This window comes from Pangasianodon hypophthalmus, chromosome 12 (genome assembly GCF_027358585.1).
Source record: "Pangasianodon hypophthalmus isolate fPanHyp1 chromosome 12, fPanHyp1.pri, whole genome shotgun sequence".
NCBI lineage: Eukaryota > Metazoa > Chordata > Actinopteri > Siluriformes > Pangasiidae > Pangasianodon > Pangasianodon hypophthalmus.
Window position 1 is genome coordinate 2,016,760 of NC_069721.1, and position 19,292 is coordinate 2,036,051.

A 19,292-nucleotide genomic window follows, 5' to 3' on the forward strand; every position below is an offset into this window, starting at 1 on the left:
GAGAGACTGAGAGACTGAGAGAGACTGAGAGACTGAGAGAGAGAGAGAGAGAGAGAGAGAGAGAGAGAGAGAGGGAGAGAGAGAGAGAGAGAGAGAGAGGGAGAGAGAGAGGATGGAGGAGGGGTAACATAATGTATGTCCATGAATCAGTCCATCCTCTATTTCCACTTAAAGACTAGCTCACTGATGGGAATTTCTGCTCTTTTTTTTTCTACACTTGGCTCAGATCATCAATAAGAGTCGATTCTTTCAGCTCCCAAATGGCTCCTTGCTATTTTTTAAAAAATAATCTAATTAAATAAATGAAAAAAAAAACCAACAAAAAAAAACACCAAGGTGGTACGTAATCCTGAACACCGCATGCTGATGACTTTTCCCTGAGTCACAGGATCCTCATTTCTTTTTCAGACAAATCTGTGAGTCAAAGAGTCGACTCGCTGACGAATAACACTTCACGACTGAAAAGGGGGAAATGTTTCAAATGCACTAGTTTTATTCTAATCATAATATAACCTTTCTGATTGAAGCATTTACAATCAATTTAATAGGAACACCTGCCTGTACACCTGCACGTTCATGCAGTTATCTAATTAGCCAATCACGTGGCAGCAGCACAGTGTATAAAATTATGGAGATAGGAAGGCTACAGTTACTCGTAATAACCACTCTTTACAGCCGTGGTGAGCAGAAAAGCATCTCAGAATGCGCAACACATCAAACAAAACTGTAGACAAACACAAATGACTTTAAAGGTGCATTAGGTACCATTAGTCTTTTGTTTTGTTTTGTTTTTGTTTGTTTATGATTAGGTTTCTAAAGGCTAGGTGGATTTGACATTTAAAATGAATGATTCCCGCCCATTTTCACGAAGCTCCGCCCCCACGCTCAAAGGTAGCCCTTATAGTGTCTATAAAAAAAAAAAAAAACATAAACAAGCATTCCGGACCGGAAGTCAGTTTTCCGAACGGGTTTTCTCAGCGACTGTATACACTTTCGCTAAAGCCAGGGCTTTAATTCATTGTTTTTTATCATGTTTTATATATCGTTCATGGTTATTATTACAAATTAGGAATGAAAAAAAATGCTATTGCACCTTTAAGCCAGATTAAACGCAAAGAGTCGTTTGGGAGCCGAAAGAGTCGACTCTTCTTGATGAGCCGAGCAGATTGCCTTGAATCATTGGATATATTCGGAATTCTCAGTATGTATATATATATATATATATATATATATATATATATATATATATATATATATAAGGCGATCAGTGTGAAAGTAGTGTGGAAAAAGTACTAGTTTTGTGATAAAACTGTTTTTAAATTTTTTTAAAAAGCCGGTGAAAATCGATAAAATGGTCGTTCTTGATTTTAAAAACGGTCATGCTGCGTGGCCCCGCCTCCTCTCCACTCTGATTGGTTAATTCGTCCTGGCGGGAGGATGCGCTGCGTTCGGTTTGAAATTTTAAAAGAACTTGAGCTCGCGCTGGAGCAGTTACTCGGCGTTCAGTTTGAGGAAGGGCCATTAAACAGCAGCAAAACTAGTTAAAATAGGTCCAAAACTTATTTTTTTATGTTTTTTTTAGGTGTAATTTAGCAGAAGGAAGTTTATAGGTTGTGGACTGGCAGGTTAGCGTTTAAATTGTTGAATAATTGAGGAATAATTCGACGTTAAAAGGCAAGTCCGACCCACTGAGGTGAATAAAATGGCTGCGACGGAGGGACCTCTGAAGGTAAAAACCGTTAGTTACACTTTCTATAGCAATGTCATGCTAGTTTTATTGGGAATTAGAGTGTTTTTTGGAGTTAAAAAGCAAATTTATTTAAATTCTAGTCTACCTCACACGAGTTGGGTGTGTGTGTGTGTGGGAGCTGACTAACAGAAATCTCTGTGTAACTGAATGAAATCCACTTAGCATCATCACTACAAACCATTTTAAATTGAAATAAACATGACATAAAATGACTTTCCTTTGCTAGTTTCTCTGCTAACTTCAGCAATCAACTCCACCATTAGATAAACATGTGGCTTGCTAGATGAACTGTTAACTTAATAAGCCAGATAACTTTGTTTTTAAGGATTATGGTCATGATTAAATCTCTTAAATCTTAAAAGTAATAGTTTGGGTCATTTAAATGAAAACTAATGAAGGGGGAAAAATGCAGAATTTAGCTGGGATTTGAATTTAAATGCCATTTTAAGTCTTAAATCTTATAGACTAGTGATGCACATGTGGGTCAGGGCTGAACTGAAATGAATTTGTTCATTATTGCAAACTTGTTGCCACCGTACACCACCGTTACTGACGTATCTTATCTCGATCTTCTCCTCAGGCTTTGTTTGAGAACAAGACCCTGAGCAAGACGAAGAAGGATGAGAAGCGTCTCTCCGTGGAGCGCATCTACCAGAAGAAGACGCAGCTGGAGCACATCCTGCTCCGGCCGGACACCTACATCGGCTCTGTGGAGCCCGTCACGCAGGTGCGTAGTCTTACGTCGATGTAGTCTCTCTCTCACACACACACACACACACACCTGCCTCCAGGAGGATCTCCATACATGACCAGGGCAATCAATCAATAACACTCACTAAATATTCATTAGATTGTGTGCCTCTGTGGCGCTAAATACACGTGTCTCCTGTCGTTTTTCAGCAAATGTGGGTGTTCGATGAAGTGGTAGGGATGAACTGCAGGGACGTCACCTTTGTTCCCGGCCTCTACAAGATCTTCGACGAGATCCTGGGTGCGTCTGCGTGAACCTCCGTTACCGTATTCTTCGGATTCCTCAGCAACCGAGCTCTTTCAGCTCTGTCAGTGAAGTCTAGTTTCGTCTCTGTGTTGTCGGGTCAGCGGCGGGTTAAACCCTCTGGTCCCATCCGTATTAAACACCAACACGCTGCTCTTTGCTAAACAACAAACTAGCTGGAGTTGTGTTCACTACATTCCCTCTTAAATCACATTACACCTGGAACTCCTTTAATCATTAAGTTATTACTGATAAGTTAATGATTAAAGTTATTATAAGTTGTATAAGTTATTACTGATAAGTAACATTTTGTTACATATCTGCTTCACCCAAAAAAAAAATCAGGGCATGTTATATTCTAGAAAGTCAGAAAGTACGGTAATTTAAAAATGGCTTTTTTGATATTGTGATAGTTATTCGACCTTTACGTTTTTACAGTCAATGCTGCGGATAACAAGCAGAGGGACAGCAGCATGAACTGCATCAAGATCACTGTTGACCCGTGAGTGTCGTAATCCTCATCTTTACACATGTATGGGTTAATAAATAAAAAAAAAAAAAAAGGAGCAGAACAGCAATAGATGTATTTCCAAAATAAATAAATAAATACGGCTATTTGTACGATTATGTATTTACGAACTGTTTTTGTCCCACACCAGAGAGAACACCACCATCAGCGTCTGGAACAATGGGAAGGGCATCCCAGTGGTGGAGCACAAAGTGGAGAAGGTGTTCGTGCCGGCACTCATCTTCGGCCAGCTCCTCACCTCCAGCAACTACGACGACGACCAGAAGAAGGTCACGGGTACGACACCGATACGGTCTGATAACAGTCACGCCCTGGAGCTGTGAGGTGTGCTTAATACTTATGGATGGCTCGTTCGTGTGTGTGTGTGTGTGTGTGTGTGTGTGTGTGTCACTAGGTGGCCGTAATGGATACGGCGCCAAGCTGTGCAACATCTTCAGCACCAAGTTCACCGTGGAGACGGCGTGCCGCGAGTCCAAGCAGTGCTTCAAACAGGTCCGAAGCTCTGAGGTTTATTTAAATACAACTATAAATGAATAAAAAGTGTGATTTTAATAAATAGATGCAATTTGACAAATTGCTGAGGTGTAAGAGGAATAAAACACCTCGGGTTTGCACTGGGCCACATCACACCATCCTGTCTTGTCTTGTTTTGTTTTGTTTCCTCCCCCCTTTCTATAACGGCACACTGTTTTATTTCTTACATACAGTTTTTCTTTCCTGAGTAGAAAGAGTTTAAAACACTTGGAGACGTGCGGTTTTGGGAAAACGCCACCCCATCTCTCTCTATTCAACAATTACAGCGCGACAGAGTTTTCTTCCTAACTTACTAAAATTCCAGCGTAATGTAAACGCACTAAAGTGAAGAACAGTCAGCGCTATGGTCCGGAAATTACCATTTCCAATTTTCCGCCCATGTGTCCTTTTTTTCTTTCTAAACACAGAACTGTTGGCCTTAAAGGTGCGGTTTGAAATGACATTAGTCTGTAAACACATTTGAATAAAGTCAAACACAGTGTGAAGCCCTAGAGTTCTGCCGCTCATGTAATAAATGATTTGAAATGTTGTGATCTGCAGACGTGGTACGACAACATGGGCCGCGCCGGCGAGGCCAAAATCAAGCCGTTCAGCGGCGACGACTACACCTGCATCTCCTTCCAGCCCGATCTGTCCAAATTCAAGATGGAGACTCTGGACCGCGACACGGTGGCGCTGCTGACGAGACGTGCGTACGACATCGCCGGCTCCACCAAAGGCGTCAAGGTGTACCTCAACGGCACCAAGCTGCCCGTAAGTGCTCCTCCTCCTCTCAGGCTCCTCCTCCTCTCAGGCTCATGCTCTTCCTCCGCTCCTGCTCATGCTCCTCTCCTGTTCTTCCTCTCGTGCTCTTCTCCTGCTCCTCCTCTCATGTTCATGCTCTTCCTCTGCTCCTGCTCCTCCTCCTCTCCTTTTCTTCCTCTTGTGCTCTTCTCCTGCTCCGCCTCTCCTGCTGCTCCTCTTCTCCTCTCATGCATCTCATGCTCCTCTCCTGCTCCTCTCATGCTCATGCTCTGCTCCTCTCATGCTTCTCCTCTCATTTTCATGCTCTTCTCCTGCTCATGCTCCTCCTCCTCCTCCTCTCCTGCTTGCTGTCATGCGTTCTGAAATAACTTCAACCAGTTTCCTGACACTTGACATTAATCTTCCGTTATAATCGCGTGTTTCAGGTGAGCGGGTTCCGCAGCTACGTGGACCTGTACGTGAAGGACCGAACGGACGAGACGGGTTCTCCTCTCACTGTAGTGCACGAGATGGTGAACCCGCGCTGGGAGGTCTGTCTCACCATGAGCGAGAAGGGCTTCCAGCAAGTCAGCTTCGTCAACAGCATCGCCACCACCAAGGTACACACGCCTCCCGCGGCACACGCCTCCCGCGAAAGTCTGAGAAACTGGAAAGGGTTATTAACGTTAGCTTTTAATATCAGCTAACTAACTAGCCTTGTTGAAACTGCGTGTGTGTGTGTGTTAGGGTGGCAGACACACAGACTACGTGGCCGACCAGATCGTGTCCAAGATGATCGAGGTGGTGAAGAAGAAGAACAAAGGCGGCGTGGCAGTCAAGCCCTTCCAGGTAACGCGAGACGCTCTGCGTTCTGAACTGAGCGCCATTTTAACTCGCGTCAAGTGACGTGTGATAAGTGACACTGAGCTTTACCTGTGTGTGTGTGTGTGTGTGTGTGTGTGTGTGTGTGTGTGTGTGTGTGTTTCAGGTGAAGAACCACGTGTGGCTGTTTGTGAACTGCCTGATCGAGAACCCCAGCTTCGACTCGCAGACCAAAGAGAACATGACGCTGCAGCAGAAGAGCTTCGGATCCACCTGTACACTCAGCGAGAAGTTCATCAAACAGGTCTCTCTCTCTCTCTCTCTCAGCGACACACACACACACACACACACACACACATTATTTTGTATTGGAACAAATCCTGGTTTTAATGCTCATAGGACGGATGCGTCATTATCGTTTCCTGTGTGAAAATAATTAAGAATAATTCAACTATAAACAGGATCTGTAATTTCTGACGTTACTAGACCCAAGTTTCAGTGAGAGCGTGTGTTTTTGTGTTTTCTCCACTGTCAGGCGAACGGCTGCGGCATCGTGGAGAGCGTGATGAACTGGGTGAAGTTCAAAGCTCAGACTCAGCTCAACAAGAAGTGCTCGGCTGTCAAGCACACCAAGATCAAGGGCGTGCCCAAACTGGACGACGCCAACGACGCAGGTACGGGCGCCATCTCAGAGCAGAGTTTATTAGGGCTGGGCGATACGACACTGTAATATCCATATCATGATAAAATACACGACCTGCTACATCGGAAACGATACAGTGGACAATAAACTCGCTCCACGTATTAATGCAGTTAACTAGCAAACTAGCTTACGTTAGCTAGTGTAGCTTTTCAGCCTAGATAAAGCATCAGCCTACATGTTCATTTGTTCATTCCTGTATAGAAGTAAAATGATAACTGCTGCTAATGTGTGTGTCTAAGTTTGACTCGAAATTGTTATAAGCTGTAATGGGTGTGTGTGTGTGTGTGTGTGTGTGTGTGTGTGTGTGTGTGTGTGTGTGTGTGTTTAGGTGGTAAGAACTCGGCCGGCTGCACTCTGATCCTCACTGAGGGAGATTCGGCCAAGACCCTGGCCGTGTCTGGACTCGGTGTGGTGGGCCGTGATCGCTACGGCGTTTTCCCCTTGCGTGGAAAAATGCTCAATGTGCGGGAGGCCTCGCACAAACAGGTGCGAACACACACACACACACACACAATTGTGCTGGTTGAAAAATCTACAACTACACATGAAATAAACTTTGATTGTAAATGAAAGTGATTGTGTTTGTGTGTTCAGTTGCATGATCGTGTGTGTGTGTGTGTGTGTGTGTGTGTTGCAGATCATGGAGAACGCCGAGATCAATAACATCATCAAGATCCTGGGTCTGCAGTACAGGAAGAACTACAGCGACCCCGAGTCGCTCAAGACGCTGCGCTACGGCAGGCTCATGATCATGACAGATCAGGTCGGCCACGTGCGCTAATTCTCTTGCGTGTTTAGCGAAACGTTCCGATTTATATATTAACGTGTGCCGTTTCACCTGGTTCAGGATCAGGACGGCTCCCACATCAAAGGGCTTCTCATCAACTTCATCCACCACAACTGGCCCTCGCTGCTGCACCACAACTTCCTCGAGGAGTTCATCACTCCCATCATCAAGGTGTGTGTGTGTGTGTGTGTGTGTGTGTGTGTGTGTGTGTGTGTGTGTGTGTGTTATTCTAATGTTCACATGCTGTAGAAATCTGTGTCTAAGCTGTCTAGTACACAGTTAAACAGTACTAAGTGTGCTGAAAAGGATGTTCAGTATGAGCAGATTGTGAGTAAGGGTCCTGGTATGAGCACAGGACAGTCTTTATGATTACTGCAGCAGTGTGTGTACCTCAATATGTACAGATTTAATAATCTATAGCGTACACTATATATATATACACTATATGGCCAAACGGTTATCGACGTCTCACCATCGTACCCGTATGTGAGCCTTCCCTGAGCTATTTTATCAGGTTTTATTTGCTCTGTCTCTCTCTGCAGGCGTCGAATAAGAAGCAGTCGCTCTCCTTTTATAGCATCCCGGAGTTCACCGAGTGGAAAGAGAAGCAGAGCAACCTGAAATCATGGAAGATCAAGTACTACAAAGGTTTGTCCCTAAAAACCTGTGGTAGTCCGGCGCTAAACGTAAGCAGCCAGGTTTTTATTCCCCCTCAAACTGTGTTCTGCACATGCTAAGGTGACGGGGTCATGAAGGAATCATGGTGATGGGTCTCAGTTTGCTGTTCAATGTCCTCAATCTCCTCTCAAAAGCCAGCACAGGTTTAGCATGTAATCCTGTGGGAATGTGGCCACTTTTTAAAACTGCTAATTTTATTTATGTATTTGGTCATATCAGAGATAACAAAGATGCAAAAAAAGATGATTGTAATTGATCTGACCTCGTTCTTGTTTGTTGCTCCTCTCCAGGTTTGGGTACCAGCACAGCCCAGGAGGCTAAAGAGTATTTCTCGGACATGGCGAGACATCGCATCCCGTTCAAATACTCAGGACCTGCCGACGACGAGGCGATCACCCTTGTAATCACGGCCACTTTTACCGTTTTTACAGAAATGACTCACTCTCGAAACATGTTTTCTCAATGCGTTTTATTTTTTCACACTCTGCTTTCTAGGCCTTTAGTAAGAAGAAAGTGGAAGAGAGAAAGGAGTGGCTCACCAGCTTCATGATCAACAGGCGACAGCGCCGGGAGCATAACCTGCCCGAGGTCAGAATGGCAGCGAATTAGACCTAAATGTTTGATATTATTTGTGTAAAAGTACAAATTTTGAAATTGTCGTGTGTGTGAACAGGAGTATCTGTACGGGAAGGAGACCACATCGCTCACCTACCACGACTTTGTTAACAAGGAGCTGGTGCTTTTCTCCAACTCGGACAACGAGAGATCCATCCCGTGTCTGGTGGACGGTGAGATGTTTATAATTTATAAAAGTGTGTGTGTGTGTGTGTGTGTGTGTGTGTTGGGTGGCAGTAGTGAGATCACGTGCTAGTCCCGTCAATCCGGAAAGCACGTAGCATTCACGTGTTCCAGTCCAGGCATCATTTGCGTGTGGGCGGGGCTTTGCAGCCGAGGTGCCAACATTTAGCCATAGTATTAATGATTGTTTATTTTTGACTCGTCGCTATGGTGACACAGGAGACACTTTTCTATGCTTTTTTTGTTTTCTCAGCTACGACACAATCAGACCAATCGCGCATGAATTTTCCCCTGTGGAAAAGCCAATCCACTGAAGGGGAAAGGACATGGGACATAAAAGATGCACATTTAAATATTTTTTTTATTTTTAAATATGAATATAAATAGTGTTAGCATGAATCTGTCATATTCCCTCAGATGCACTACGGTTTGTTGTAGAGTTTTATGGGTTTTTTTTTTCTTCAAAATGGGCAGATGATAACTAACCTCTGTGTGTGTGTGTGTGTGTGTGTGTGTGTGTGTGTGTGTGTGTGTGTCAGGTCTGAAGCCGGGTCAGAGGAAGGTGGTGTTCTGCTGCCTGAAACGGAACGATAAGCGTGAGGTGAAAGTGGCCCAGCTCGCCGGTTCTGTGGCCGAGATGTCGGCTTATCACCATGGAGAGGTGAACTTCTGGCTTTTCTTTTCGTTGTTTTAATTCTTGAGTGTTCTGTAATTCTGCACTTCTTTTAAATATAATGTAGTGTCTGGATTATGGAATTATAAACAACAAAATAAAATGCCGATTGTATGTGTGTGTGTATGTGTGTGTGTGTGTTTAGACGTCTCTGATGATGACCATCGTGGGTCTGGCACAGAACTTTGTGGGCAGCAACAATCTGAACCTGCTGCAGCCTCTGGGGCAGTTCGGTACACGCCTTCACGGAGGCAAAGACTCGGCCAGCCCCAGATACATCTTCACCATGCTCAGGTACGTATATATATATATACACACACACACACACACACACACAGAGTTCTTGATTGTATTATAGCTGCAGATCTACTCTTGGGTTGAGGCACATGTTGGATTAAATTGTGTATTTAAATATAAGATATAATTTGTAGTGCACATGAAGGAGAGAGCATGTAAGATTTTGGCTTGCATTACTTTTTACGCATTATTTATAATGTATTTGTAATTGTATATATATTTTTTGTGTGTTCATGTCCTACTTCTCTCTCTCTCTCTCTCTCTCTCTCTTATACACACACTTATACACACACACACACACACACACACACACACACTGTAGTCCTCTGGCTCGGCTGCTTTTCCCTGCTGTGGATGACAACCTACTCAAGTACAACTACGATGACAACATGCGCGTGGAGCCCGAGTGGTACGTTCCCATCATCCCTCTCGTTCTGGCCAACGGCGCCGACGGCATCGGTACGGGCTGGGCCAGCCGCCTCCCCAACTACGACGTGCGCGAAATCGTCAACAACATCCACCGCATGCTCGACGGCCACGAGCCTCTGCCCATGGTTAGTTACAGGAAACGATGTCAGTGTTACAATGTCACTGACCGCAAATTTACTCTGTAGGAGATTAACAGCTGGTGGTTAGTAACTAACCATGAGTCAGATGGACGGTAGTATTAGTGCACACGTCCCATTTATACAAGCAGCCTTTAAAATAGCCTGTGAGTTACATAATAATGAAGGAAAAATTGAAAAACCGATTCTAAATCCATTGTTCTCCATGTTTATGCAGTTGCCTAGTTATAAGGGCTTTAAAGGAACCATTGAGGAGCTGACCACCAACCAGTACATGAACAGCGGTGAGGTGGCCATCCTCGACTCCACCACCATCGAGATCTCAGAGTTGCCTGTAAAAACCTGGACTCAGGTCAGTGATCATGAGCATTTTATTGTCCTCTCCCCCGATCATTTCCTTTCTCTTCCTTTCACAAATACTTTGCAATCCCCTCCCTTTGGGATTCGCCCGAAATCATACTACAGCGGCTCCGTTTCCATGCAGCTGCGCTGAGAACCCTCTGACTCGTTAGTTTTTATTTTAGCTCAATGTGCTGTCTTTCAACACTCACCAGTTTGTGCCTTGAAATGATTAAGTAGTCGATTAATGCTACGAGGCCATGATATTTTTTTTTTTTTTTTTTTTTTTTTTTTTTTTTTTTTTAAGATTGTCTTCCTGTAACACCCCTAATCAATACACAGGAGCCATTTTTTTATTTCCCAGATGAAGCAACTCCTATAAGATCCTGTGGGGAAAATGTGTGAAACCTCCCAGAACACTTGCTGTTTTTCTTTAAATGGATGCACATTAGGAATATTAAATAGCAGTTGATTATTGCGTATGCTGTTCCCCCTAGACGTACAAGGAGAACGTGCTGGAGGTGATGCTGAACGGCTCTGATAAGGCGCCCGCTCTGATCACGGATTATAAAGAGTACCACACGGACACCACGGTGCGCTTCGTGGTCAAAATGACGGAGGAGAGGCTGCGCGAGGCCGAGGCCGCGGGCCTGCACAAAGTCTTCAAGCTCCAGAACCCCCTCACCTGCAACTCCATGGTAAAGACAGGACGCGCTTGCAGCTGATTGTATCAGCGATTAGCTCCTCAGTGTGTGGCGATGTTAACCGTGGTCCTGAACCTCCTGCTTCACACGCACAGGTGCTGTTTGACCACGTGGGCAGCCTGAAGAAGTACGAGACGGTGCAGGACATCGTGAAGGACTTCTTCGAGCTGCGTCTGAAGTACTACGTGCTGAGGAAGGACTGGCTGCTCGGCATGCTGGGAGCCGAAAGCGCCAAGCTCTCCAACCAGGCACGCTTCATTCTGGAGAAGATCGAGGGCACGCTCGTCATTGGTGAGAGATTCGAGGAGGAACATTTCAAACTGTCCTTTCTGTCATTAACACAGCATTCTGCGTTGAGGAGTTAGCAATCATCGTTTTTTTTTTGTTGTTGTTGTTGTTGTTTTTGCTTAATTCAGAGAACAAGCCCAAGAAGGAGCTGATCCGCATGCTGCAGCAGATGGGCTACGACTCGGACCCTGTGAAGGCCTGGAAAGAATCTCAGGAGAAGGTACTCTAATGGAGGATATGAACCCAGTGTCGCCTTTCACTCCGTTCTTCTGCATGCATGAGCCGTAAACATCTGCATGTTTCCTTTCAGGACATGGAGGAAGAAGCAGGTGACGAAGATGAGGAGAAAGAAAAAGAGGAAGAGACGTCGGGACCGGACTATAACTACCTCCTGAGCATGCCCATGTGGTTCCTCACTAAAGAGAAGAAAGACGAGCTGTGCAAGCAAAGAGATGCAAAGGTAACCGTGACGTGAACAAAAGCGTTTAAACGCATGTGACGTGCCTTTAGCGTGTTTGGTGCTAAACCACATCATGTCTTATTATTTATTTATTTTTGGTTATAGATGAACGAATTGAGTGTTTTGAAGAGGAAGTCTCCTTCAGATCTGTGGAGGGAGGATCTCGCTGCCTTTACTGAGGAGCTGGAGGTACGTGTCTTACCGAAAACATACTGATTTTAAAAAAAAAAAAAAAAAAAGAAAGGCGTCTTTCTGTTTATAATCTTGCACTAAATTTCTTATAGACATTTAAATACAATAAATAAGGAATAAAATACTGTTGTGCCGTTATAGTAAAATACTGACTAATTCTGCTTCATCACACCACAGTGTCACTGTTACCATCCTGAAGTTGATTATTTTCCAACAACTGCACGTTCCTGTGTTTTTCTTTTTCCCCTCTTATACCCCAGCAGTTTAGCAGCAATTCCAATTTTTTAAAATTTATTTAAGAAATGATGTTTTTTGCCGCAGCGTGTGGAGCAGGCCGAGCGAGCCGCCCAGGCCCCAATCACCCAGGTCAAGGTCAAAGGGGGCAAATCGAAGGTGGTGAAGATGAAAGACGAGACCAGGCCCACCCCTCAGGGCCGCCGCGTCATTCCTCGCATCACCAGTGCCATGAAGGACCAGGCCGTCAAAAAGGGCGGAGCCAAGAAGGGCAAAGTCAAGGTGTGTGTGAGTGAGTGTGTGTGTGTGTGTGTCACTGCTGTGGTTTTTTGCTTTCCTGTCTGTTTTGTGTCTCTAAACCCGTCTGTGTTCCTGCAGTCTGAGAGCGACGGCAGCGTGGTGATGAAGATGGAGTTCGGCGATGAGGACGCTGAAGCAGGAGACTCTCATGAGATGGGACTTGCTGCTCGTCTCACCAAAAAGGTCAAGAAGGAACCCAAGGAGAAAGGTACTGAATGAAAGGAGATGTATTGCCGTATGGAATCACGTCATGCACTGGTCTCATTAACCTGCAGTTCCAGAGCATCTGAGCTGAAAAGGAGGTTTTTCTCTTTCAGGTTCTAAGTCAGGGAAGCAGACCACGCTGCAGTTTAAACCTGTCAAGATGGAGAAGGAGAAGAAGAAGAAGAAGAACCCATGGTCATCTGACGAGGACGAGACCGGGGCAGAAGATTCAGACGTGTCCTCGAGTGCAGGCGATGTAGCTCCCAGAGAGCGGCTGGGCAGAAAAGCTAACGGTAATTTAACACACGCTCACAGTCCAGAGTGACGCCCCCTGATTGGTCAGAAGGTGTTGATTCATTTCCTGTAACTTAACACGGATTAAAAACGTGTGTAACCGTTGATATGGGGAAGTTTTCTGTAAGGAGACGTTTATTTAACGTTTACGGAAGGAGTCTCCAGTTTAAGAGGTTTAAAGCTGTAACGTTTCTGACAGTCTTCAGGACAGAGTTTACTCTTCAGTTTCTCAGTAACATGACAAACCGCATGTTTGTTTTTAAGTTCGAGAGAGAAAAAAAGAGAGTCTGGTGAGAGAACGAGTGTTTATAGCTGCTATAACGTAAGTGAGAACAGGAACTTTTTCACATGCTGTTATAAGGAAAATAATCAATTTTTTTTTTCTTTTAGACCGTAATAGTAACTCTGCTTCATCACACTACTGATAACTGAAATTACTCCAGTCCCCGAGTGTGTCTGACGTTGTTTCTAGCTTATTATATAGATGTGTGTTTGTGTGTTTCAGCCGCTGTTAAGTACTGCCTGTCTGACAGTGAGGATGAGTCTGGGACCTGGGAGAGTCTGGGTAAACAGAAAGCTCCAGCAGTTGCTGAAGATGATGACGATGACGACAACGATGACATTTTTGTCCCAGAACCCCGCGCTATATCTGAGAGTGAGCAGGACTCACCTGCCCCGCCTCCACCGTGAGTCTCCTAAGCGTTGTCTGGACCAAGTCCAATGATCTTAAACCCTTTTCTCCGTCATAACACCCCTAAACTCTCTTACAGGAAAAAAACTGTGAAGAAAGCAAAGGAAAGCAAAGAGGCAGTGAAGAGCGCACTCACCTGTAAGAACTCTGAGGAGTTGAATATTACATATTTGTCACAATACTTGCATTTTTTTTTTTTTTTTAATCACTAACGTCTTCACACGTGTATGCGTACAGCTGACAGCACTGCTTCTAAACCGCCGCCCAAGCCCAAAGAGAAAGCGGCGAAGAAAGCAGCCGATGGCGCCGCAAAGAAACCCGCAGCGAAGAAGGCGACCGCTGCCTCCAAAAAGAAAGGAACCGCGACAGGTACGTTAGAGTTTTACTCTACGCAAACAAAGTTCTGTCGCTGGAGACTCCTTCCATAAACGTTTAACAAAAATCTTACAGAAAACTTCACCATATCAACAATTATAGATCATTTTAACCTGTCAGACAAGTCCCTGAGAATGGGCTGTTGCTATAGAAACGATTGTATTAGAGTCGGAGTTAGATGATGGCGTATTAATAAAATATTATTATTATTAATAAACATGGCTTCTTTAACACGCTGGTTGTTTGTGTAGATGTCAAGCAGCCATCGATCCTCGACGCGCTGTCCAAACCCACAACCGCTAAAAAGAGCATGGCCACGAAAATGGCGACGTCCAGCGAATCCGAAAACTCCGCCCCCGCACCAGCAGCCAGAAAAGCAGCCGTGCAGAAGAGGAAAGTGGCACTGAGCAGCGACGAGTCAGACAGCGACTCGGATGGAGGAAACCTCATGGCCCGCCTCAAAGGCAAAGCCTCAGCTGCAGGAAAGGTACGTTTCAGTCTTTTTTTACATTGTGAAATAATTTTTCTCCTTTTCTTAAATAATTTGTTTTTGTAAATATTAAATAAAAAGTAGCGTTTTTTTTTTTTTAAAAATATAAATAAATGCAGCCATTTCGCTGGCAGTTAGCTAACATATCGTGATGCGTAATAGTATGCTGTGATGTCATATCCTCATAATTGGTACTTCAGAGCTTCCAAGGTGTCGATTTTGTGATGTGTATCATAAAGAAGTACGACATTTTTGCCGTCTTACTGACCCTCAATTTATAATTGCGTTTGAGTAATTGAGGTTCGGATTAAACTCATTTTAATTCTGTTCCAGTCAAATCGGCTAATAATTCAGAAATAAACCTAATATAAAACTAAATGTAACATTACATATACTATAAGAACAAAATATAATCCTGGGTTATCACGGACCTCATGACTATGAACTTTGAGAAGCGCTAATCTAGCTGACACAAAAATCGATGTATTTGCTGTGTTTAGAAAAGTAAGTGGGACGATGACGACAGCTTTTCTTTGGACTTGACGTCCTCCGCCGTGGCACCGAGAAGCAAAACGGCACGCAACACAAAACCAGTCACCTACATGCTGGACTCGGACTCGGACGATGACTTTTAGAGTGTTTCCCTCCACCTCATGGTACTAGAATGAAGCTAACGTTGTAAATATTTTTAAAAACTTTCAGTTTTATTTCCTTTTATAGCCATTCAGTATCGCATTTTGAAACTTCTGAAAAATTCTAATATTTATGTGGAAGATTTTTGAAGTGCTCGAGAAACTATTTGTCTGTTGTCTTGTAAATATTTTCTATTACCTTTTTCTACTATATTTTTCAAAAATAAACTTTGCCTATGACCTTTGCTTCAGGTTCTTGACCTCCGTTAGCAGGAAATGGTTTCAATATTATTATTTTTTTTTTTTTTTTTGGTACCGTTCTTCAAAACCTTTGGGTAGGTATTGGAATTTTATTTAGAGATGTTGCTTCTGTTTTCTAGTAATCATACACAAATGTGCAGAAAAAGTAGAGTACTACAGTTACAGTCTACTTTTATTCGAATGTGTGTTCAGTCAGTGTTGCTAAAGTGATAAAAAGTGACTGCAGTGAATTATGAAGGCGAAGAGATGAAACCCCTGTGAGTTGCTGTTTCAGTAAAAGAGTGACAGTGACGGTGGTGTGATGAAGTAGTGTTACTAGTACCACTCCAAAGTTGATTATTTGCTTATAACAGCTTGTCCCCAAGTGCTTTATTCTTCTTATACCACAGCAATTTTCTAACAAACATTACAATTTTATTTATTAAACATCACATCATTGTTTATAGTTTTATTTAATGCGGAACATCGACGAAACAAGTAAATAGTATCCTCTGTCTTGACTTTCTGAAATACAAGAAAGCTTAGAAAACTGACTGTTAAAGTGCTGAAACTAGAGACTCCTTCCATAAATGTTTATTAAACATCTTACAGAAAACTTCACCATATCAACAATTACATATTTGTTAGTCTGTTTATGTGGAGCGTATAATAAAGCAAGCACATTAATATAATCCTGTGGTTTGCAGCTGCACTACTGTCAGAGCTGTTCGTATAAAAAAAAATAAATATTTAAGCAACACCTGACCAATCAGAATTCTAGCTGATGTACTGAAGGGTTGTAAATATTATACACAATTTGCACTATGGTTACATTCAGACAATTTGTTTTTGCCACATGTGACTTTATTTAAATTCTTAGGCAAATATATGAATGTGTAAATGCAGCAAATAAAGACTTATGCACCACTTAACATTTGAAAATTTTGGTCCTCACACTATCAGTTCGGCACTTTTCTGGTAGCGGTTTTCTCCAAGGCTCTTGCATCTGATACTGGATTTCTTTGAGCCAGTGTTGGTTCTTGACCTACCGGTCCTACCAGTCCTTCCAGGGAACTGCAGCACTTCCCTGGTTCTGCCTGGCTTCACTGCAGTTGCTTGGTGGTTCTCATGCTGGGTCAAATACTTCTTACCAGCCTCTTCCTGAAATTCAATATTCTCCCAAACCAAGGACTTTACCCCATCACTGCTCTTCATGAACCACTTGAAGATGATGTGAATGAATTCGGCCAGGCTGGAGATGGCCGAGACAACTCCGATGACAAAGTAGAAGAGCAAGAAGACTGTCTTCTCCATAGGTCTGGAGGTGAAACAGTCCACAGTGTGGGGACAAGGGAAGCGACTGCAGGAGAAATGAGCCTCGACACGAAAGCCGTACAGCTTCCACTGTCCGAACAGGAACCCCACCTCAGACACCATCCGAAAGGCCACGTTGATAAGGTAGAGACGCTTGAGGTGGAGGTCCTGCTTTGCTTCAAGAATGCTGATGGTGGAGCCTTGTGGGAGGACCTGGTGCTTCTTGTGATGGTGCATGGCATACATGAGGAACACTAGAGCAGGGGTGGAGATGAGCACAATGTGGAAGACCCAGAAGCGATACTGGGAGATAGGGAAGGCGCGGTCGTAGCAAACTTGCTTGCATCCTGGCTGCAAGGTGTTGCAGGAAAACTCTTCTTGCTCATCATCAAACATGTCGCTGGCCACTGTACCGAGGATCAGCATCCTGAAGACCAGCATGAGGAGCAGCCAGAGACGACCCAGCATGGGTGAGTGTGCCTGCAGGGAGCTGAACAGTTCGCTGAGAAAACCCCAGTCAGCCATGGTTGAGGGTGGGAACGAAAGGTTTTTTGGGACTTCCCAAAGCTTTATGAGTCTGTGGTGTAGTAGACCAGTTTGTTCTGGTCAAGATCATCCAAGATCTGGTCAAGGTCTGGCAAACTGCCACAAATCATATGGTGAAAGAAACAAAGTGATGCAGCTGGAGAGAAGCTCCATGCAGTCCTATTAAGCCTTCCAGAGGTAAGAAGTTACTTGACAAAGTTGATATTCCAGAAATCATGTCCTTGAAGATGTTTTTCAGTCGTTTCATCAACAGAAGATCATACAGGTCCGTGGATACTTCCAGGAGTAGAACTGGATACGGCAGCCTGGTCGTAGTTGTTTTTCCAAACGAACTGCTGTTAAATAACTTGAAGAGGAAGATGGATTTGATGTTTGGAGTGACTCCTAAGTGAAGTGGCATGGAAATAACGGTCATGTCCTTATCAGCATTTTCAAAGGGTTCAAACAAAGCTTGTGTTGTTACAGCTTAATGAGAGCCTCCAACTGGGTGGGTAATGGCAGGAAATAGTGTGGCTGAGATAGCAGCTTTGGTGTAGAATAGCAAAACACAGTATCTGCTAAAAGGGGCAAGTTTGTCACATTCCGAGATTTAAGATATTCAAGAGTAAACATTTTAGCGAGTGAAAATATCTTGGGTATAGGCAAATCCATCTAAAGGTTATTTCAAAACAAATAGGATTATGTCTATTATTAGGTATTTAAATCCATTTCAACCTTCATCACACTCGTCTGGTCTTTATCTGCAACTGTCCCGTGTCACTGAGGCTGTGCCCGCTGTATCCTCAGATTCCTGTTCTTGTCTGACAGGAGTGGAACCCAAAGTAGTGATCTGCAGTTTTTGTTCGTTACCCTCAGTATTAGACATGCTTTCTGAGGTGCTTTTCTGCTTGGCATGGTTGTACAGAGTGGTTATTTGTGTTCCCTTAGCATTCCTGTCACTTTAAATCCGGCCGTCTATTTCTCCTCTGACCTCTCTCATCAACAAGGCGCTTCTGCCTGTGGAACTGCCGCTCACTGGATGTTTTTTATTTTTTTGTTAAAGTGAATGGTGAGTATATAATGTATTATGTCTCTTCAAAGCTCCATCATGTTACATGAGCTGGTATTGAGGAAGGTGCAGGAAGTGGCGCTGATGAGTGGTTTTAGAAATCAAAAGGTTGGTGTTTTTACTGTTACCTTACATATGTTACCTACTGTACATTCATCAGGTATATCTGCTTCTCTCTTGCCTACTTTCCACAAAATAGTACATTTGTGTTCTATGCTGATTGACATTTAACAAATTTAACCATGCTTTAAAAAAAAAAAAAAACACTGGTCTTATAATTTCACACAGTGCCACAGTTAAGCTGTAGTACACTAATATATCCACAAGGTGGCAAAATTGTTTCAGCTTTGACCGAAATCGTCATTTAAACAGCAGGTCCACATCCTGGGACTGGATGTAACAAAAACTGTAATCAGTATAGTGATACCAAGTACTTAATATGAAAGGGGCTTGCTCCTGAAAACATTAAACAGCAAGACCAAAAGTGTGTGTCCTTGAACAATGGACGAGACTTCCAAAAGGTCATTCTTTTGAGCAAAGAAGTTAGACAGCTCTACCTATCCCTCCGTGTACACAGAGATGGCGTACATGGTTTGCAGCACTGGTCAAATATGCTAAAATATAAACCTGATTTGCAGCTGCACTACTGTCAGAGCTGCCGTTATGGAAAATTAATCAACACCTCCTGATTAGTCAGAATCCAACTCAATAATGTTACAAAGGTGGTCTTGTTTCTGCTAGTGCTTTATTGTAAAGCCGAATTTAGGTTGCCACTATTTTTGATGTGGGCTAATTCACTGCTTAAGATGGATGGAAAGAAAAAAAAGAAAGTGGGGCTGGGACTTGCGCGCGCACACACACACGCACACACACACACACACACACACACACACACACACACACACACACCAATACTCATACACACACTTGTCTCCCTCAGGGCAGCCGGAGTGCATATGCACACTGAGGCCTTGTTCTCCTTTGATCTGCATGGAAGGGAATTATAGATGCCTTTTATGTAACTGTTCTTCCGCCCGATGAGGAGGAAAATAAAAAAAGATTATCAGCTCAAGTTTTTCTCTCTTTT

The 19,292-nt window shown here is 43.6% G+C and overlaps 2 protein-coding genes across 2 annotated transcripts; one reads left to right on the plus strand and one right to left on the minus strand.

The window, feature by feature from the left end:
• The first annotated feature begins 1,446 nt into the window (after positions 1-1,446).
• On the plus strand, positions 1,447-15,297 carry top2a (DNA topoisomerase II alpha). Its single transcript, XM_034309548.2, has 35 exons — positions 1,447-1,729; positions 2,331-2,477; positions 2,651-2,741; positions 3,183-3,246; positions 3,404-3,549; positions 3,668-3,765; positions 4,348-4,560; positions 4,977-5,150; positions 5,278-5,379; positions 5,519-5,656; positions 5,888-6,026; positions 6,384-6,541; positions 6,693-6,818; positions 6,903-7,013; positions 7,385-7,490; positions 7,811-7,920; positions 8,016-8,108; positions 8,194-8,308; positions 8,858-8,979; positions 9,137-9,285; positions 9,611-9,842; positions 10,072-10,206; positions 10,691-10,891; positions 10,993-11,188; positions 11,314-11,405; positions 11,496-11,645; positions 11,751-11,834; positions 12,159-12,353; positions 12,450-12,579; positions 12,689-12,868; positions 13,375-13,555; positions 13,640-13,698; positions 13,798-13,929; positions 14,187-14,422; positions 14,926-15,297. The coding sequence occupies exons 1-35, from the start codon at positions 1,703-1,705 to the stop codon at positions 15,058-15,060; spliced, it is 4,767 nt and encodes a 1,588-aa protein (XP_034165439.2). The 5' UTR covers positions 1,447-1,702; the 3' UTR covers positions 15,061-15,297.
• Positions 15,298-15,779: 482 nt separating this feature from the next.
• Positions 15,780-19,030, minus strand: LOC113547524 (gap junction delta-3 protein). Its single transcript, XM_026947903.3, has one exon. The coding sequence runs from the start codon at positions 17,134-17,136 to the stop codon at positions 16,249-16,251; it is 888 nt and encodes a 295-aa protein (XP_026803704.2). The 5' UTR covers positions 17,137-19,030; the 3' UTR covers positions 15,780-16,248.
• Positions 19,031-19,292: the final 262 nt, after the last annotated feature.